Source organism: Hydra viridissima, unplaced genomic scaffold, assembly GCF_058129835.1.
Source record: "Hydra viridissima isolate aposymbiotic clone 2 unplaced genomic scaffold, HvirCarnegie_v1 scaffold_11, whole genome shotgun sequence".
Lineage (NCBI taxonomy): Eukaryota > Metazoa > Cnidaria > Hydrozoa > Anthoathecata > Hydridae > Hydra > Hydra viridissima.
This window is the reverse complement of record NW_028324310.1, coordinates 2,966,291-2,984,665: the sequence shown is the minus strand read 5'-3', so window position 1 is coordinate 2,984,665 and position 18,375 is coordinate 2,966,291. Positions and strand designations below refer to the sequence as shown.

At 27.2% G+C, this 18,375-nt stretch overlaps 2 protein-coding genes across 3 annotated transcripts in view; one reads left to right on the top strand and one right to left on the bottom strand.

Moving 5' to 3' along the window:
• The window catches only part of LOC145191148 (UDP-glucose:glycoprotein glucosyltransferase 1-like), a 421,900-nt gene that overhangs the window by 391,471 nt on the left and 12,054 nt on the right, over positions 1-18,375 (top strand). Inside the window, exons 1-24 of one of the 2 annotated variants that reach the window (XM_090066752.1) lie at positions 3,811-3,888; positions 5,023-5,138; positions 6,476-6,558; positions 6,647-6,765; positions 7,765-7,871; positions 8,065-8,233; positions 8,488-8,666; positions 8,915-9,015; positions 10,526-10,625; positions 10,736-10,796; positions 10,952-11,040; positions 11,144-11,207; positions 11,794-11,880; positions 14,696-14,755; positions 14,944-15,003; positions 15,122-15,207; positions 15,552-15,687; positions 15,826-15,954; positions 16,399-16,482; positions 16,698-16,772; positions 16,850-16,976; positions 17,312-17,401; positions 17,519-17,598; positions 17,916-18,131. In XM_090066752.1, the coding sequence (XP_089922878.1) occupies positions 5,023-5,138; positions 6,476-6,558; positions 6,647-6,765; positions 7,765-7,871; positions 8,065-8,233; positions 8,488-8,666; positions 8,915-9,015; positions 10,526-10,625; positions 10,736-10,796; positions 10,952-11,040; positions 11,144-11,207; positions 11,794-11,880; positions 14,696-14,755; positions 14,944-15,003; positions 15,122-15,207; positions 15,552-15,687; positions 15,826-15,954; positions 16,399-16,482; positions 16,698-16,772; positions 16,850-16,976; positions 17,312-17,401; positions 17,519-17,598; positions 17,916-18,131 (2,418 nt within the window). In that variant the 5' untranslated portion in view covers positions 3,811-3,888. Of the gene's footprint in view, positions 1-3,810; positions 3,889-5,022; positions 5,139-6,475; positions 6,559-6,646; positions 6,766-7,764; positions 7,872-8,064; positions 8,234-8,487; positions 8,667-8,914; positions 9,016-10,525; positions 10,626-10,735; positions 10,797-10,951; positions 11,041-11,143; positions 11,208-11,793; positions 11,881-14,695; positions 14,756-14,943; positions 15,004-15,121; positions 15,208-15,551; positions 15,688-15,825; positions 15,955-16,398; positions 16,483-16,697; positions 16,773-16,849; positions 16,977-17,311; positions 17,402-17,518; positions 17,599-17,915; positions 18,132-18,375 lie in introns of those variants that run through there. The other variant, XM_090066751.1, reaches the window with a different exon arrangement.
• Positions 315-2,203, bottom strand: LOC145191370 (titin-like). The gene is made up of 2 exons (XM_090065783.1): positions 1,867-2,203; positions 315-1,698 (listed from the first exon to the last, which is right to left on the bottom strand). The coding sequence occupies exons 1-2, from the start codon at positions 1,913-1,915 to the stop codon at positions 1,289-1,291; spliced, it is 459 nt and encodes a 152-aa protein (XP_089921909.1). The 5' UTR covers positions 1,916-2,203; the 3' UTR covers positions 315-1,288.

Sequence of the window (18,375 nt, the reverse complement as noted above, 5' to 3'; positions counted from 1 at the left end):
CAGCATACACCTTTTGAATATATTTTTTAAATGTACGTTGCTTCTTTTTGGCAGTTTGTAGAAGCCATTTATATAACAACATCTGTTTCTCTCATTTTTCCATTTGAGACCAGAAGAAGTTGCCAATTTATCGCAATCTTCAACAAACAAGTTCCACAATTACATTAAACACTTACATACAATTTAATTAAAATTCAAATTTCATTTAACCATTGTTGTTAATCATAATTCATTGTTGGAATTGTAAAAAAAAGGTTTCCAACACATTTTATTCAAAGTTTTTTCAAGTTTCATCAAATTTTATTGGAAAGTATTATTTGACGATTTGCTATTTAACGGTTCACCTAAACAAGGATTATTGTATTTTTCTTAAATAAAAATCTTTCTATTTCCATTTAAAATATTAAAACAGTTTCATTTGTTCAGGCCATAGCGTGTGTCATTTAACATATTTTTAAAAGTACCAACATCAGTGTAATGAATTTCAAAATCAGTTTTTAAAATTTTTTCTTAAACATAAGTGTAAGAAAAATTTTTAAAAACTGATCTTTAAAATGTACCCAAGAAAAATGGTGTGAAAAGTCCATGATATACGAGTATAATACATAAATGTGAATATTTTAAGATAATTTAAATAATATTTAAGGTTTTAAGGAAGTTGATAGCATAAGATCTTTTAAACTTTAGAAATTTTATAACTTGTTTTCCGCAAAGCTAGCTTTTATTCGCAGCGAATCGATTACTTTTTTTAGCCGATAATAAAAAATTATTTTCTAAAATAAAGACTAATTATGAGCATTTCCACTGGGCTGGCAATTGAAATAAAATTTATGGCGATCAAATTTGGAAAAGCAATAATATCTTCCCACCGACGTCCAATTTCTCGCGCGCAGTCACCGACTATGCGTTCAATAGCACCGCAACTGTTCTGCAACTTCAACACGATCCCTCCACGTGATAAAAGCGCTCGCCGATCAACAAATATTTTATATAAATCAGTCCAGATAAGTTAAATAAAAAATCGGTCTGTAAATGTATATTTATATATACAGTACTATCATTAATGAAACATTCTCTGCTTTAGCAAACAACATAATTTCCGCTTGAAGCTAAATGTGGTTATAATGTGAAAAACCTTAAATGGATATAGCGCCTAGACGTGGATTTTCTGAATCGATTCATTAGAGATACAATAAAAATTCGTTACACAATGCGTTTTTAGATTCGGAGGCTTGATACTGTTGTTGAAATTCTTTTATTATCCTTTTTGTTATCAACTTTAACATCTTTATCCGAGAATTTTGAGAGCACAAGTTGTTGAATCTATACCAAATCTGTTTTGAACGATACACGTTATATTACCGGCATCTCTTTTGCTTACTGTTAATATTTTTAACTCGCGCTTTTTATTTTCAAAAACTATTCTACCATCTTTCGTTGGACTCAGTATGGCGTCATTTAAGTACCATTCAATTTCTGTAGGAAATAAAACGTTCTCTAAACATACAAATTTTAATCCATCTCCAACACTCAGCGTTAAGGTTTGTGGGAGTTTTACTAGTAATCGAGCCTTTAAAATATGTGCTGGAAAGTAACTAAAGTTTTCTTCGATTTCAAAGTGCTTTGAAAAATGAACTTGGACATCGGAGACTGATCGTTTTACTTCCACTGTTTTTGCTGACTTGTTATTTCTAAATACTTAAAGAAAAAAAAAAGGTGAGCGAGTCAAAGCCTGTGAATCACTGTTAGCATATTTCTTCTAAACACTGTTTTGTACTCTATTTTGCGTTAAAAATGTAACTAAATTTTATAGCAAATTTTTAGATATCATTTTGAAAAGATCTAACAGATTATCTAAAATCTTACTTGGGTTTATCGAAAACGTTTCGAATAACTTTAAATTATGAACTGCCATCTTTACAAATGTCAGACACTTGTTCTGATTAAATAACAAAAGGTATATAACAAAAGACAAAAAATCGAACAAGTTCAGTCAGTATACAAAACAAGTTATTTCCGCGTAGGAATACTATCACAAGAGTCTCATTCTGCTGTTAAATAACAACTTATTGCACATTTGAAATTCTTATAATTGTTTATTGAAGTCTGCTTAATAAAGTAATTATAGCCATTAATCGCTCTCTTACTTTCTTTGACAAAGCGTTAATATTTCTTTCATTTTAATTAAATTTTTCTTCTAAGCACCAAATTGATTATTTTCAACTGCTTAGAAACAATTTATATACAGCTCAGAAGTACATAATTCAACATAATCATCGATAATCCATTCTTGGATTGAACTAATCCTTCATCTCTTTATGTAAAACAATTTTTATGTTTAAAAAAATTGTTACCATTATTTAGAAGAATGTATTTTTTTGTTTGAGCAAGTCTTTTTGATAGGCATTTTTGAACATATCACCAAGTACAAGAAACAGAAAGTAAATAAATACCATCAGCATACATTTAAAAATAATTTACATTGGAGCCAAGCAACAAATGTTTTAAAAGCAGTGTGCAACATTTTTCAGATTTTTTGTAGAATTTCATTTAGGAGAAAGTTCAATCAAAGCACAATTTCCGTAACCACAAAAACAATAACTTTCAATTTCGGCTCAGGAAATCTTATTTTACAAAGGATTTTGAAGCATTGTAATTTTCATTCCTATGTGCACCACTTTGACGGCTACTGATTCCATTTTCAACTGTAAATTTTATTAACAATTGTAAAACTGTAAAGTTTCGTTTTCAAATATAAGTTTTTTTCGTAATTCCTTTTCCGTATTTTGTCTTTATTGACTTTTATCAGAGTTTGTGTGGGGTCTCCCTGCCCTACTCTCCTTGGATTCAACTTATATACATATATATATATGTATATATATATATATATATATATATATATATATATATATATATATATATATATATATATATATATATATATATATATATAATGTGCATAAATGCTGTGCATATATGTAAATATTTATTTGTGCGCAACTAATTTTATTTTGTTAACTACAGAATAATACGTAAAAAGGAAAAAATTTTTTTCTAAGAGAACTTCACTATTTTTTAAAATCGATGCTCTCAGTAAGTTTTATTTATTGACAAAATATTTTAAAAAGTAACTAAATTAACTTTCATCACCGGCTGTTTAAACATTTTATTGAAATAAAGATCTCTAAATTATCAGGAAATTCAAATCATTACATTCTGGAATTGTTTGAATGAAGAGGTTCAGAATAGCTTATTAAGGATTTTAGTGAATCAAAACCCATACCCGAAATTAACCTTTGAAAATTCCTGGTTTACTATCTTGATCAATGGGTTTGCTTCAACATTCTAAAACATTTCGTCTGTTTTTTATATTCTGTTTTAAAAAAAAAACAAAAACGTTTTTATGTGAAACAATTGGGTTATTATACACATTATATTACATTGTTTCTTGAACTGTAATGTAAATTTGTGACTAGCTAAATTAAAAACCTTTAGCTTTTCCAATGTCTTTGCCTAGAAACAAAACCTCAACTTTTTCATCAAAACCTTTTCTAGCTGTTATTATTATCTGGGAAGTTTTTCCATTTTTCCAGAAGTAAAATGTTTTAGAGACGTTTTTCTAGTAATATTTGGCGAGCCTAACTGTTGAATAAAAAAAAACAAAAAAAAAACGAAGATAAACATCTTAATTTAGGATGCGTACTAGGACGTAAGCTATATTGGCAGCATTCCCTCCGTTAACCAAGAACTGAAGGCTTAACTTTGACTATTCTTTTTCACTAGAAAACCTTAACGTAAATTTATTATCATCAACTCAAGTCAATCCGACAACGAAAATCCATTTTTTGAAATACGCAACTAAGCCCCTTAAAATACACGAAAACCCTAGTACGTACCACGAGTAACAATTATTATTTTTTTGTGACAACTACATTTTTATTATGGTTTTAATTTCAAACGCTAATTTGCTAATGTACTATTGCTTCTAAAATTATGGTCAAACAAATCACAAATTTCTATGTATCTAAATTTGATTTAGTTATAACACAAGTTCCTTAATTTTTATTTCAAATTCTACAAATTAATCAATAATATTATAATGTCACTTAGCTTGACAGAATTTAAAATAGTACAAGTTTGGTTTAGGTATAAAACATTAATTCACTATAAACTATGTTAGTGCCATATTTATTCACTAAAAATTACAATCAAGCTTAGCTTTTCCTATTTGAAAGCTGAAGTCTCCATCTTTGAGAGTAAAATGGTATCTCCAGCTTTCACTTCTACATTTCTTACAATCTATACTAAAACATATAGTTAAAACTAATCAATGATTTCTTTATTAATATTTTTTAAAGAATTTAAATTTCCAAGGATAATTAGTTAAATAGACAATTGCTAAATATACAGTTGGCCAATATTTTGCCTAAAATAAAATATTTCACAACTTTATTATCAAAGATATATAAAAGCTTGATTAAATAATAGCTTGTTTCTCTAATCTTTAAGAAAATTAAGAAAAAAACAAGTCATTTTTTCATATTAAGATATTTAGTTAGTAATGATGCAATTTTAAAATAATTAAGATAATAAAAAATTGCAAACTTTGGTTTGTATTACAAAAAAAATCTATTTATTAAATATACTATTTTAAATTGAAAATTGCTTTTGAAATGTTTGTCTATAGTTAATATATTATTTTTCTGAAGTATGCATCATTAGTATTGCTTACAAAATTATAATTATGTAATAACACTTATATACATGTATATAATTCATTAAAAAAAAAATTCCTTTAATTGTTGGCACTAAACTACAAGGTGGTAAAATTTGCTGAAGTTTAAAGCTAGCATTTTTTTATTATATGACTATACAAGTATACTTTTCTATTACTTTGGATTTCTTGCTAGAAACACAGTAAACTTAACTTCCTTTTGTTACACTGTTATTGTTTTCATAGGATGATGACTTTGGGTTTCAAGGACTTCATGCATTTTTTTTTTTTAAATTTGTTTCTTTTAGATGCTCATTTTTATTAGTCTTTTACAATTGTTGGTACTTTGCTCAAGTAGTGAAAAGTTTGTTCGCATTGAACTTGTTGCCAAATGGAGGCAAACTCCACTTCCAATTGAAGCAAGGTACAACTTTGGGATATTTTAACATATTAATTGTTCTTAAAATCCATTAAAAAAAAAGCATAACATTTTGCCCTATGTATGTATGTATGTATGTATGTATGTATGTATGTATGTATGTATGTATGTATGTATGTATGTATGTATGTATGTATGTATGTATGTATGTATGTATGTATGTATGTATGTATGTATGTATGTATGTATGTATGTATGTATGTATGTATGTATGTATGTATGTATGTATGTATGTATGTATGTATGTATGTATGTATGTATGTATGTATGTATGTATGTATGTATGTATGTATGTATGTATGTATGTATGTATGTATGTATGTATGTATGTATGTATGTATGTATGTGTATGTATGTATGTATGTATGTATATGTATGTAACCCATTCCAATTCGCTGAGATCTTGTGCTGAAAAATTGTTTTTCTGTAGCCTATTGCATATTGTTTGTAGTATTAAACATTTTTCTATTTCTAAAACTACTTTTTGAGCACCATTGGAGTTATTTTGGTTAATTATTTTCAAATATTTTAAATCATTTTGGCAAGAGGTCTGTTTCAGTTATCACTGCCTGGCAAATCTGCTATAGAATTGAAAGTTTTACACTTTATTCCTAATATCTTGAACAGTGGTTACTGAAAAACCTACTAATTCTTTAATATCTCAGTAAATTATGTTAAATGCTCATAGAGATTTGATACCTACAAGGTTTTAAAATTTATTTTTTCAACCAAACCCATTCATGTTGGATAAAATAATTTTGTCAGATGAAATTAAATTTGAAATATTTTTTTCAATCCTGAAAAATTTAACAATAACAGTTAAACATGGTTGCTACTGATGTAAGAAAACTAGTTTTTATTGATTGAGAAATGACTGGGTCAATCTTTACATATTCTTTCCGACCAACCACTTTTGGGATTATATGAATAAAAAAATAGAGGAAAAAAATTAGCAATTCTAAAATAATTAAAAAAGAATGTAATATCCCATCTGAAGTTACCAAAAACTAGTCAATTCTGTACCACAGTAATTGCAGGAAGTTTGAAAAATCAAGTACAACAAAATATTTAATAGTTATTGTTTCCATGAATATTTTAAAATTTTTTAATGGTTACTGAGTACATTATTCTCACAAAGTGGCTTTTAGCCAAATATTTTTCCCCATCAAATGATGCATTGCAGATGTCAGTAATTGATTAAATTTTCTAACAGCTGTTAGATGTATTTTAAAGGTAGTATTTAGAAATTAATAAATGAAAAAATAAAAAAATCAACTTCTGTGGTTTTTATTGGAAAATAAACATTAGTTTTATTTTTACAGTGAGTTTGTTGCAAGACAAAGCAACAATAAATTTTGGAAGTACATAGAAAGTTTTCAAACTGGACCTGGTGCTACTGCTAAAGGTAAAGTATTGTTTGTTTACAGTAAAAACATTTTACAAGTGAAAAGTGTTAGAAGTCTTTTTTTCAATGGTCTTTACATTCCTAATAGAACTTTATACTGAAGCATTGGCCAAAGCTAGTTTGATTTTGTCATCAACAGAGCTTGATGCTCTTAAGTTTTCTTTATCGATTCGTGCACAGTCACCAAAAGTGCAATTCTACCAACAGGTATTTATAATATACTTATATTTATTTCTGCTTCTTTATTTAAATATTTATTGGTGTAAAAGTTATTTCCTTAAAACTAAATAAACATTTATGAAAGATAATATTTGTAAAACAAACTTTGAACTAAAATACTACATGTAAAAACCCATTAAATGGATACTCAGGGATGTTTTATATATATTTTGATCATTTCATTTTCAGGAGTTTAGGAAAATTTTTTGTTTTAAAAGTGTTTTACAAAAAAACATTAAAAGTTTTTATTTTTGTTTTCTGCGACATTTCCTCGTTGCGTTTTTAAAGTTATAAATCTTTAAGCAGAAGAGTTAAACTTGTATTTGATATATTTATTTGTTTTTAAATAAGTTTTGACTGTAGATGTGATTATGAAGAGAGATTTTAAAATATTTATTCTGAAAATCATAATTGTAAAAATGAAAATTACTTCAAAATTTATAAAACTTTAAAAAACTATAAAACTATAAAAGTTGGTAGTTATTCCATGTGCTTTTGTAAAGGAGGCAATTTAGTACTTAATAATATTAAAAAGTGTTTTATGATGAAATGAATTAAATATTCCACAATGAAGATAAATAGAATGTAGATGAAGCTTTATTTTTGTTTCTTTTATGTAAGAATTTCACTAAGATAAAGAAAATTCATGTATGCCACACAAGTTTGAAGGTCAAATCTTAAAATGATTTTAGAATCATTAGAATCAAACAGCTTTAAATAAAAAATATTTAGAAATATTTTTTATTTAAAGCTGTTTTCTTTGGTAAAACCAGATTTAAAGTATATATATTTTTTTCAGTGTAGATGCTCAGCTATATGGTTTTTCTTACAGTTACTAGTTAGAGTTTGTTAGTAGTTAAGCCTTAGTTTGTTATTAGAATGAATTAAATTTAGTAGCAAAGTATGGTAGTAACTTGGATGAAATCTTATTAAAAAATTCTTTGAATATTCATGATAAATATATTTTATATCTTTACTATATTGCAGATGGCAGTTGGCCTTCAGCAAGATTGTGTTATATTTTTTCAAACATCTGACAGAACTTTATCATGTGTTCTGGATGAGGCTTTGCAAAAAAAAACGTCTTCAGAAAAGTATGCTGTTCTAATATCAATGCTGTGTATGTGTGAATGAATGTGTTTAAATAAAGTTTTGTTTTTTTTAAATGAATTGATATGGTTAATAGTGCTAAAGTGCAAGTTTATTATTTTGATTGACTAATTTTGTTTTCAAAACTATATTACTTTACTCTGTTATCAGATTCTAAAAATACGTTTAATTTTTCAGTTCATTGGTTCATCATTTTGATCACATTTATCCAGGCAGTGAACAAAACACACACTTGATCATTGTTTATGCGAACTTTCTTACTCCAGAATTCAAAGATACTCATCACAAAATTGTCAGCATGTTAGCTGCAAATAATATCAAATACATTTTAAGACACTATTACCAAGTAAAGGCCATAAGTTAACTTTCCTTTAACAGAATTTCTATATTTGTTTTTTTTTTTTGTTCTTTGATTTGTTTTTCATACTGGGGTGTTTTTCATACTGTAATATAAAATTTAACTGTGTGGTATTCTAAGATATTTTCTAAAAGTTAACAATTTTTCCAATAACATATTCTTTAAAGAATATTTAGAAGAGTAGCACATTATATGAATTATTGTTTGATACATTTTTTGTTGACTTGTATATTTTATTTTAGGTACATCATAATGAATCAAAAGTAGCACTCTCAGGTTATGGTGCTGAGCTTGCTGTGAAAAGCACTGAGTATAAAGCTGTTGATGATCAAAAAGTAGAAGGCTTGAAGATAAAGGAAAGTGTTGTTGATGGTGCAGAAGGAGATGATGAAGTTGAAGGATTTCTTTTCAAAAAGCTGAGGTTAAATTTAGTTTTTATATCCTCATATAACAATATGATTTAAAGGTTAATACATTAAAACATTTAGGAAATCAGTGTAGAAACCTTTTAAATGTAATTTTTTTTCTTCTGATATTTGCCAGATTTCTTTGACTTTTTCTTGAATTTAAAAGTCATTCTCACTTTTATGACAAGTTCCAATGTGCCAACCCTTAATTATTCATGAATATATTAGAATTTTTTCCAGCTATAATACTCAAACTGTTTAGGGAAATCCACCCTGATCTGCAAGACCAACTAGCTAAGTTTAAGCAACACCTTAAGGACAGAAACAAAGAACTGACTCCACTTCATCAATGGGAATTGCAAGGTATAGTTCTGCTCATGTAATTTTCATTTTTCAAACATTGAAGATAAGAAAATATATAGTAAAATTATCGCAACCTGTTTGCACTATTTTTTCAATCAATAATCAATGAATGAAACAAAATTGGAATGAATAAAAATATTTTTTTTTTAAAAAAAAGACACTAGTAGAAAGAGAATTATCTCTATTTGAATATGTCAAAATGGTTGCCAAGATAATTTCTGGTCTTTTTTTTTTTTTTTTTACAAAACTTTAAAAGAGAATAAATTTTTGTTTGTTTGATTTGTAAATGTAAAAGCTCAGGAACTGAAATCCAGGTAAAATAAATATTAACACTATCCTGAAGAAAATTTAATTTCAATCCCAATGGTTAAACTTTTTTTCAGGTTTTTAAGGTAAAAAATTATAAAAAATAAAGTTTTAATTTTTTCTTAAAAAAAAACTGATTGCTCAATTAATTCGTTTTTTTAAATTTTCCATAGTAGTTGAGCACCTATTTGAATTTAGTTAATTTATTTCCTGTAAGTTTTGATTCCAATATCTGTTTTTTTAAAGTTAGTCTACAAAAATGGCATTTAAATGATATTAGTTAATCATTTATGTTCAAAATGTCCATAAATAAAAAGTTGTTCAATAAAGTAGATATAGATGCTGCACTAGCTGGTATAGAAGACAATAATACCTCAATTAGAAAAGCTGCATTCATATTTGGCATTCCATACACACCACTGATAAATCACATGAACATTTATAATGCAAGTTTCAAGGAATTATGCTTAACAATGGTACTCTTACAGCAAACAAAGTCAATAATACTATGGATACTTTACACCACCATTCATGGTATACATCTCAAAATGAAACTTTAGAGCTGAGTGGGTGTTAACACAAACTCTCAACGCCAATTGGAAAACTCTGCTGAAAAAGAAGCTAAGAATGAACAACAGCTTATACTACCTGCAGCCAAAAGAAGAATAGTTAAATGCAAAAAGTGTAGAAAATAATTTCATTCAGACATGATGTGTTACAAGAATCTGAGTTGCAACAGCTGGCTCTCCTACAAAATATGTTTACCAAAAAATTTGTAATAAGCTCTGAATTTTTTTGTTGTAAAAAATGTAAAATTTAAATCTACTTTTACTTCTGTATCATATGCAAAAAACATATCTTTTGGATTTTTATGTAAAATATTGAAGTTATTGAATGTGTTTTATATTAATCAGTTTTAAATAATTTTCTGTCAAAAGTGATCAACTCTTTTTTAGTTTTTATATTTTCAAATACAATTTTTTTAAAAAATACTTTATGAAAAATAAAATATCTTATGTAAATAAAAAAATAAAAGTAGTTTGTGTGCGCTAGTTTTTTTACTCCAGGGTAAAAATATGTAAATAAATTTAAAAATAGCTGTATAAGATTAACTATGAGCTTTCTATTTAGTATCATATTTATCTCTCTCTCTCCTTCCATCAACAAATTTAAAATGTTTTTTTGCAATTTTTTTGTTCTTTAGACTTAAGTTTTCAAGCTGCCCAGAGAGTTATGAGTGCTTCTTCACAAGACCAACTTAAAGTACTTAAAGATATAAGTCAAAATGTGCCAATGGTTGCAAGGTTTTTTTAAAATTATACCAATTTTTTTTTTCTATCATTTTGAGGTATTTTAAAACATTTTTTTTTGTTAATTAAACCTTCCTAGTTTCCTCTTGCAAATGTTTTTTTAGATCATTGGTTAAAACAGCTGTGAGTGAACATCTCAGAAATGAAGTCAAAGAAAACCAACAAGTAACAAACATGACGTTAATCTTTAAAGATTAACAAAAAAATAAAATAAATGTTGATTGTAAATATTATAAATGTTGATTAATGTACGATAAATGTTGTTTGCTATGAAAGTTTGTTTCTAAGTATTTGATATATCAAGGGATTTATATTTCTAGGAATTTGAGCGAAATCAAATTTCACCAGGTGATGCTGCTTTTTATATAAATGGTATTAAACTGAATATTGATGATCTAGACATTTTCAAGTAATATATTTTTTAAGTTTTATTTGCTATTTACTAATTTATTATTTGTTGTCCCACTAGTTTTAATTTTTTGGCTAGTAAATTATGTTTCTTTCTCACTCAGAATTAATGAGTTATTGGAATCTGAAGCTAAAGGATTGTCAGTGCTGAACCAACTGAATCTTGATGTAAGAAATAATTTAAAATATTTAAAAGCATTTTCTGAATGTGTTCATGCTTCCTTTTTTTTCCTGCTCAATGTCTTCAAAGCCTTCATTGAAAATTTTCCCATGATTTTACATGAGGATGATTTGTACTTTGGATTGAAGATTTTCCAATGATTTTAAATGTAATTTTTTAGACATAAATTTTGCTTTGATTAAACTTTCCGTTCAAAAAGTCTTCTTTTTTGCATTATTTTGTTTTAACATTTGATAAAAATTTTATTGATGAAGTTTTGGTGAAGTTTCCTTCTATGAAAATACTACAGTATTTATAAAAAATCCAAATATGCTAAAGTTTTTTAAACAAATTTTTTTGCGATTTTGAAATGTTTTTCCAACCCAAATTTGAAATGTTGTTCTCAAGCAATCTCCAAAGTCAGGCATCTTCAATCACATTTTTGAATTTTTTTCATCATTTAACAGTGTATAAATATTTTTCATCATTTAACAGTGTATAAATATTTTCAATTTTTCAATTTTGATCGTTTGAGTAAATTTTAGATTGATGATGAATTGATGGAAAAGTTTTCCATTTCTCTTTTTTTTTCAGTTATCAAAAACAAGTCAACTTCTTGCATTAAATTTGGCACCAGAGCATGAAACACTTATTCTTGATACAAGATCCGATACAGTCCAGGTTTATATTTATCAACATTGAAAAATAATTTTATTTTAAATTAATACTACTAAAATATTTTAAAATCAATACTAGTATTTATACTACCAAAATTAACTTAATAGTTAATGACATTAACAACAATCAAAATTTTTCAGTTAAAATGAACTGAAGAGATATTTGTTTGGCTTGCGTTTACTGATGTTATATTTGTTTGGCTTGCGTGTTATGATGTTATTTAGGAATAAAAAATTAAGAAATAAGAGCATGAAAAACTTTTTTATTCAATTTTATATTGTTTATAGGTGGTAACTTGTGTTATTTAGAGGATATTCCATTTTTCTTTGTGGATTTTCAGTAATTTCTGTTTCAGCTTCTGTTTCCTAGGACTGCTACAAATTATCATAAAGTTAAACTTGTCTATCATTTTTAAAGTCTTATTTGAGAGTGGGTTTATGTTGAAATTGGCTTGAAAAACTCTATTACACTGTTTTATATTCTACAGAATATAATGTTGGTAGCCAAAGTACTGTGGTTGATGAAAACCTTTGTTGATCATTGAACTTTTTTATTTCTTAAAAACATCATTTATCTATCCAGTATTATTGACTGGATCCACTTTGAGATTTTATAATAACCAATTTTTATTCTCTTAATGTTTTGATTATGTACCCTATAAGCTCTTATTTCAAGCGTAGAATATTTCAATTTTCCTATACTGGCAACAATGTATACAGTTAACAGTTAAATTGTAGTACATAAATAAGTAGATAGTCCAGTCCAGATGCTATAGTATGTATAAACATACAAGTTATAGTTACATGATGTGCCTCATCGGTGAAATATATTTTTAAATTAGGGGAAACCTAGTTGCAATGGAGCACTAGGGCAGAATGGAAAGAACTAAAAAACAATTTTAATGATTTTGCATCATAATTATATAGTGCAATCACCAAGAAACTAAGTTAAGACAGGAAATGAGGCTTATAAAACAACTTCCACTGTCTTGTTTACATAATAAGCAGTAGATCGTTTGATTCCATGATTTTCTAATAGATCATTACAAGATTTTAAGATTTTCAGTCAGCTATCATAAGCATAATCTTTTTTTATTTTACTATTTCATTAAATATAATTTGAAGCATGTTAAATAAATGCTTGTTACCTAGTTATTGAATTCAGCCCTTTCATTTGAACCAAATCATCTGAGGCCATGAATGGGAACATGACCAGATATTTTATCTATAAATTTATATAGCCTTAAATTTGTAAGATCTAGACCCTATTCACTTTATTAAAAATTCATATTATGACTAACTAGGCCTGCTTTATTAAACATTAGACATGACAAATGATGAGTTTGGTTATATATTTATATGGTTATAAATATAAAACCAAAGTTTGGTTATATATTTATTTGTTTATAAATATATTTCAGTAATAGTATAAATTAAGTCCTATATAACACTGGGAACACAAATATATAGTCAGCCATCATTTATATCCCACCTACCCTGATAACAATCAGAAAATGTTAAAAAATTCTCTCAAAAAAAATTTTAATACTCATGTTACAACCAAGCAAAAATTTACTTCCTTTGGTTTGAAAGTATGATACCTTCACTTCTTTTTCAAATATGTTTTTCTAATTTAGTCTTGCAGTTAGGATTTCTGAAGCTTTTTTTGAGAGGCCCAAATCATATGCCAAATCATTCAACTCATGCTGATCAAATTCCTTATGAACTGAATGCTCAAGAATTTCAAAATCTGCATAATTGCTGTTATCGCATTCTTCAACATCAATTAGGTCTTCTACAGGAGGTAGTTGTTCAAAAACTAGCACTGGAATTTCAACTGAATGAGGCATAGGTCTAATAGCTAAAAATAGATAATAGGATATTTTATTTTACTTTTATTTTTCCATAGTTTACTTTTTAAATCCTGATGTTTTCACTAAACAAAAGTAACAGTCTGTGCAATGATCTTCTTCCTCTCGCCAAACCATGGGGATACCAAATACCAACTTTTCACATTTTCCTTTAGTCCACAGGTGTAAACTCTCAACACATTGCTTGCATGCTTTGTGAGGGGCCCATGACTTGTCTTAATCACCAAGTTTTATTTTAAAATACTAGAAGCTGTAAACACCACTCACCACACGTTCAGTTATAACTGCCCATTAGAATCAAAGTAAACAAAGCTTTATTACAGCTGAAAAATGGAATTTTCCTTATCTGTAGAGCAAGTTGCGCAGAAAAAACTTGACAGGCTGGAAAAAAATTAATGGCAAATTTGGAGTCAGCGTGCCAACTTTAGTTAAAATCAGCAAAAAAATTGAAGTCAACAGAAAAAAAGTTTCAAGTTGTTCCCCAGTGTCAAATCAACTGTATTTATTTACTCTTGATACTTCTCTTGTACTTAAAATGTGATTATTATTAATTAAATTATAGTGGTAATAAAATGATTTTGCTTGTTTAATTTTTACACCCCTATATGTAATATGATTAGTATGTCTGTCTGTCTGTCTGTCTGTATGTCTGTCTGTCTGTCTGTCTGTCTGTATGTATGTATGTATGTATGTATGTATGTATGTATGTATGTATGTATGTATGTATGTATGTGTGTGTGTGTGTGTGTGTGTGTGTGTGTGTGTGTGTGTGTGTGTGTGTGTGTGTGTGTGTGTGTGTGTGTGTGTGTGTGTGTATGTATGGATGCATGCATTACATGCATGCATGCATGCATGCATGTATGTAATGTAATGTATAGGTATAGGTATATGTATATGTATGTATATGTATATGTATATGTGTATGTATTATATATGGGTATTTTTTAGTGGATGAATGATCTTGAGAAAGACTCCCAGTATCACTATTGGCCTTCACATCTTCAAGAAGTTTGTAATGTTTTGTTGTAAACTTTTATTAATCTATTCTAATTATTTGATCTTGTTTTTTCCTTTTACAATTTCAATGTGGCACTAAATGTTTCTTGAGCTCTGAAACTTATCATTTGTATGACAACAGTTTTTTTTTTTTTTAAAAGTTTTGTTCATTTTTTCCTCTTTTATTTTAACATTATCAGATGTTACGACCTACTTTCCCTGGCATGATGAGATATATTGCTAAAAATATATTCCATGTTGTGAGTCTTTCAATTTTTTAACATTATTGTTTATTTTTGTTGTCTGTTTTTTTTTTTTTTTTCTTACAAACTCAAATTTTTTTTTATTAAAGCTTTAAAAAAATGTATTTGTTTGAAGGTAGCCTTCATTGACCCTATCACTCATGAAGGAATTAAAGTAATTGAAGAGTTCAATAAGCTGGTCAGTCAGTCAATTCCAGCAAGGTAATTGTTATAAGGAGCATTATTTTTCTTTAATTTTTTATTGGAAATGTGTTGTCTGACAAGGTTTATAAACTGGGTGTAGTCATCTAGTGTACTTTAAATGTTGCATAGTTTTTTACTCCAGCTAATCTCCCCCCTCTTCCTACCCCAGCTTACCTCTTCTTTTTTTAATTGTATTTTTAATGGTTTATATTTTAAAATCTTTTTTTTAAAATGATTTTTAATTTTTGTGTATGATTTTTATTTATAACGACTATTTTATTTATTAATTAAAAGTTAAATTAGCCACTCCAAAAAAAAATTTTTGGTGATATGTTTTTTGAGCTTTTATTTGGAATTTTTAGATTTGGTGTGGTATTTGTGAGCAAAAGTGGTGTGAGTGATAAAGCTGAAGATAATGCTGGTGCAGGGCTCCTTCGAGCATTTAGCTTTATTAAGTCTGATAAGAACATTAAAGAAGCTTTCAGCTGGTTAAGCACAGTAAGGCATTCTTTTAAATACCTAGTTTGTGATTCAAATGATGAATGGATGCAGAAAATTATTGGTTCCCAAAATGATGCCTTTTTTTTTATGTTCTTTGATTTATAAGTTAGTATTTCCATTTCTCTTTTTATTTAGTTACACCGGAATGCTGGTAATGAGCTTCCCAAACCTTCAGATGTTATTAATTTGCTGCAGTCTTGGTATGGTAAAAATGATGCTTCAGATGCCCTAGAGCCCAAATCAGATTATGATGATTTAAGAAAGGTTTGTGAAACATTTGTTAAACTAAAAAGTTAGCATGCAAAAAGACCTATAAGGCAAATGCAACTATGATTTAACATAAAGATTTAAATTTAAGCTTATATTTATTTGTAAAAAAGTGATGTCTAATACTTAAAGATCAAGTTTTTAAATAGTAAATAGTGAAAGTGCACTAAATAACATTTTAATCAGATAATGATTGTAGAACCCTTATGAGAAACACCATATAGCTTTAATCCGTAAGCAATCTAATAATATTTTGCTCCTTATAAAAGGAGTGTTATAATTTAAAGATTGTGAGTGTTAGTATAATTTACTTTTCATAATTTATTATTTATTTAATTTAGTATAATTTACTTTTCAGATAAAATGATCATTAAAATCATTAAAATGATAATAAGAAATAATAGTAAATTTCTTAATTTATCTTTTTGTTTTTACTTTTAGAATTCAAATAGGTTCTTCAGAAAGATTGGTATAAAAACACTACCTGTGATCCTTGTTAATGGGGAAACACTTACACAAGAAGAAGTGTGTTTATAATACACAATTATATATTTATACTGATGCACATGTCATTGTTAGATTTAAACTCTTTCTTACAGCTTGTGGCTCCTTATTATAGCTTATGTTAAAATTCAACGCTATATTATTAAAATGCAATGCACAAGCAAGTTTTGTATGCTTGATTTTTTTAAAATTGTTTTCATTTTAGTTTCAAATTTATTTTTATTTTTTTTTTGTAGATGCAGGATCTTGAATCATCCATAACTGAAAAAATATTATCACAAACACCTGAAGTGCAGCAAGCCATTTACACTGTAATTTAAAACTTTTTTTTTTATGTTTTTACTTTCTAAGTTTTTACTTCTTATTTTTGTATATTAATGTGTTCCAGGGTAACTATCAGCAATATCCAACTATTTATGATTATTTGATGTCTCAACCAAATGTTGTTGTTCGTTTAAACTCACTCATTCAAAATTTAAAAGCAAATTACTTGGAAATATTCAGTTCTAGCAAAGGTATAATCAACTATAATTTTATTAAAATCAACAAATTAAGGAACTTAATTTTATTTTTGTGGGAAAAAATTTTGGTATTTGATGATTTAAATTAAAGGAATCCATGGAACATAAGCAAAGCAATTTAAAAGATTTTGTTCATTGTTTAGATATCTCAAGGATCAATATCATAAGCTTTGGTTTAAACTTAAACCCAATAAATTTATTGTAAAAATATTTCTCAGAAGATCATGGTTTTCTCAAGTCATTATAATTTTTTCACAAAAGTTCTAAAAAAAAAAGTTTTAATTCATTTTATTGAAGAATCATAATCCTGTTTTTTTTTTCTTTCTTAGAATCTCTCAGTGAAAACCTTTCATCGCTTTCCAAAGAAGAAGCATTAAGAGCCATGACTGAATCAGCTCAATATTTTATTCAAGATTCAGGTGATAAGCTACTTAAATAGTTTAATGTTCTAATTTTAAAGTAGTTTTTAAGCAAAATAAAAATGTTTTTAAAGAAATTTTTTGATTTAATTTGTCATATCAAATATGTTCTTATAGGTGCTACAACAATATGGGTAATAGCTGATTCCACCACTTCACATGGAAAAGCACTTGTGGTAAATGCTCTAAAATATGTGGTAAGAAATGTTTTAATGAAAATCTACAAATCTCAACTGGTGTAAAAGCATTTTTTAATATAGAAATACAAAAGGTAGAAAAACAGAAATTGAAAACTCATATACAGAGTTCAATCTTCTTGAATCTTCCAAAAAACTTCACTCTATTTTACGAGGTTTTCATGTTTTATATAATTCATAAGTTTTCCATATTTGCTGTTGTGTAGCTGGTAGATTTTATGTTTTCATATTTGCTCTTGTTTAACTGATATATTTGTTAAAGTTTTCTTATTTGTTATTGCGTAACTGAAAGATTTAGTTTCTAGTTTTATTTTTAGCAAAAGCAAAAAAATGCACGATTGGCTTTGTTCTTACATGGAAAAGAAACTGATGATATCACATTAAATGATGCTCTCTTAATAATTTGTCGCTTGAGGAAAAATTTAATATCAGGGGTTGCTAAATTTATTGTAAAATTTTTAGAAGAGGATAAAAATTTCAAGAAATTGATAGGAAATGAAAATGAATTGGAAAAAATTGCTAATGGTATCACTGTAAGTTCATCTTTGAAGAAGATCTTTATAAAACAATGATATATTTTGTTAACATATTGAATATATGAATTATAAATACTCAATTTGTTTACATAATGTAGAGTGTGTGTATATATATATATACACACATACATACATACACACATACAGACAGACATACAGACAGACAGACAGACAGACAGATAGACAGGTAGACATACATACAGACAGACAGATACACACATGCACACACACACACACACAT

Bases quoted from the DNA above. Each gene is read 5' to 3' on its own strand.
- LOC145191370 (XM_090065783.1), bottom strand. From the start codon at position 1,915: ATGGCAGTTCATAATTTAAAGTTATTCGAAACGTTTTCGATAAACCCA. The intron at 1,699-1,866 runs GTAAGATTTTAG...TTTTTCTTTAAG, and splicing joins AACGTTTTCGATAAACCCAA to TATTTAGAAATAACAAGTCA.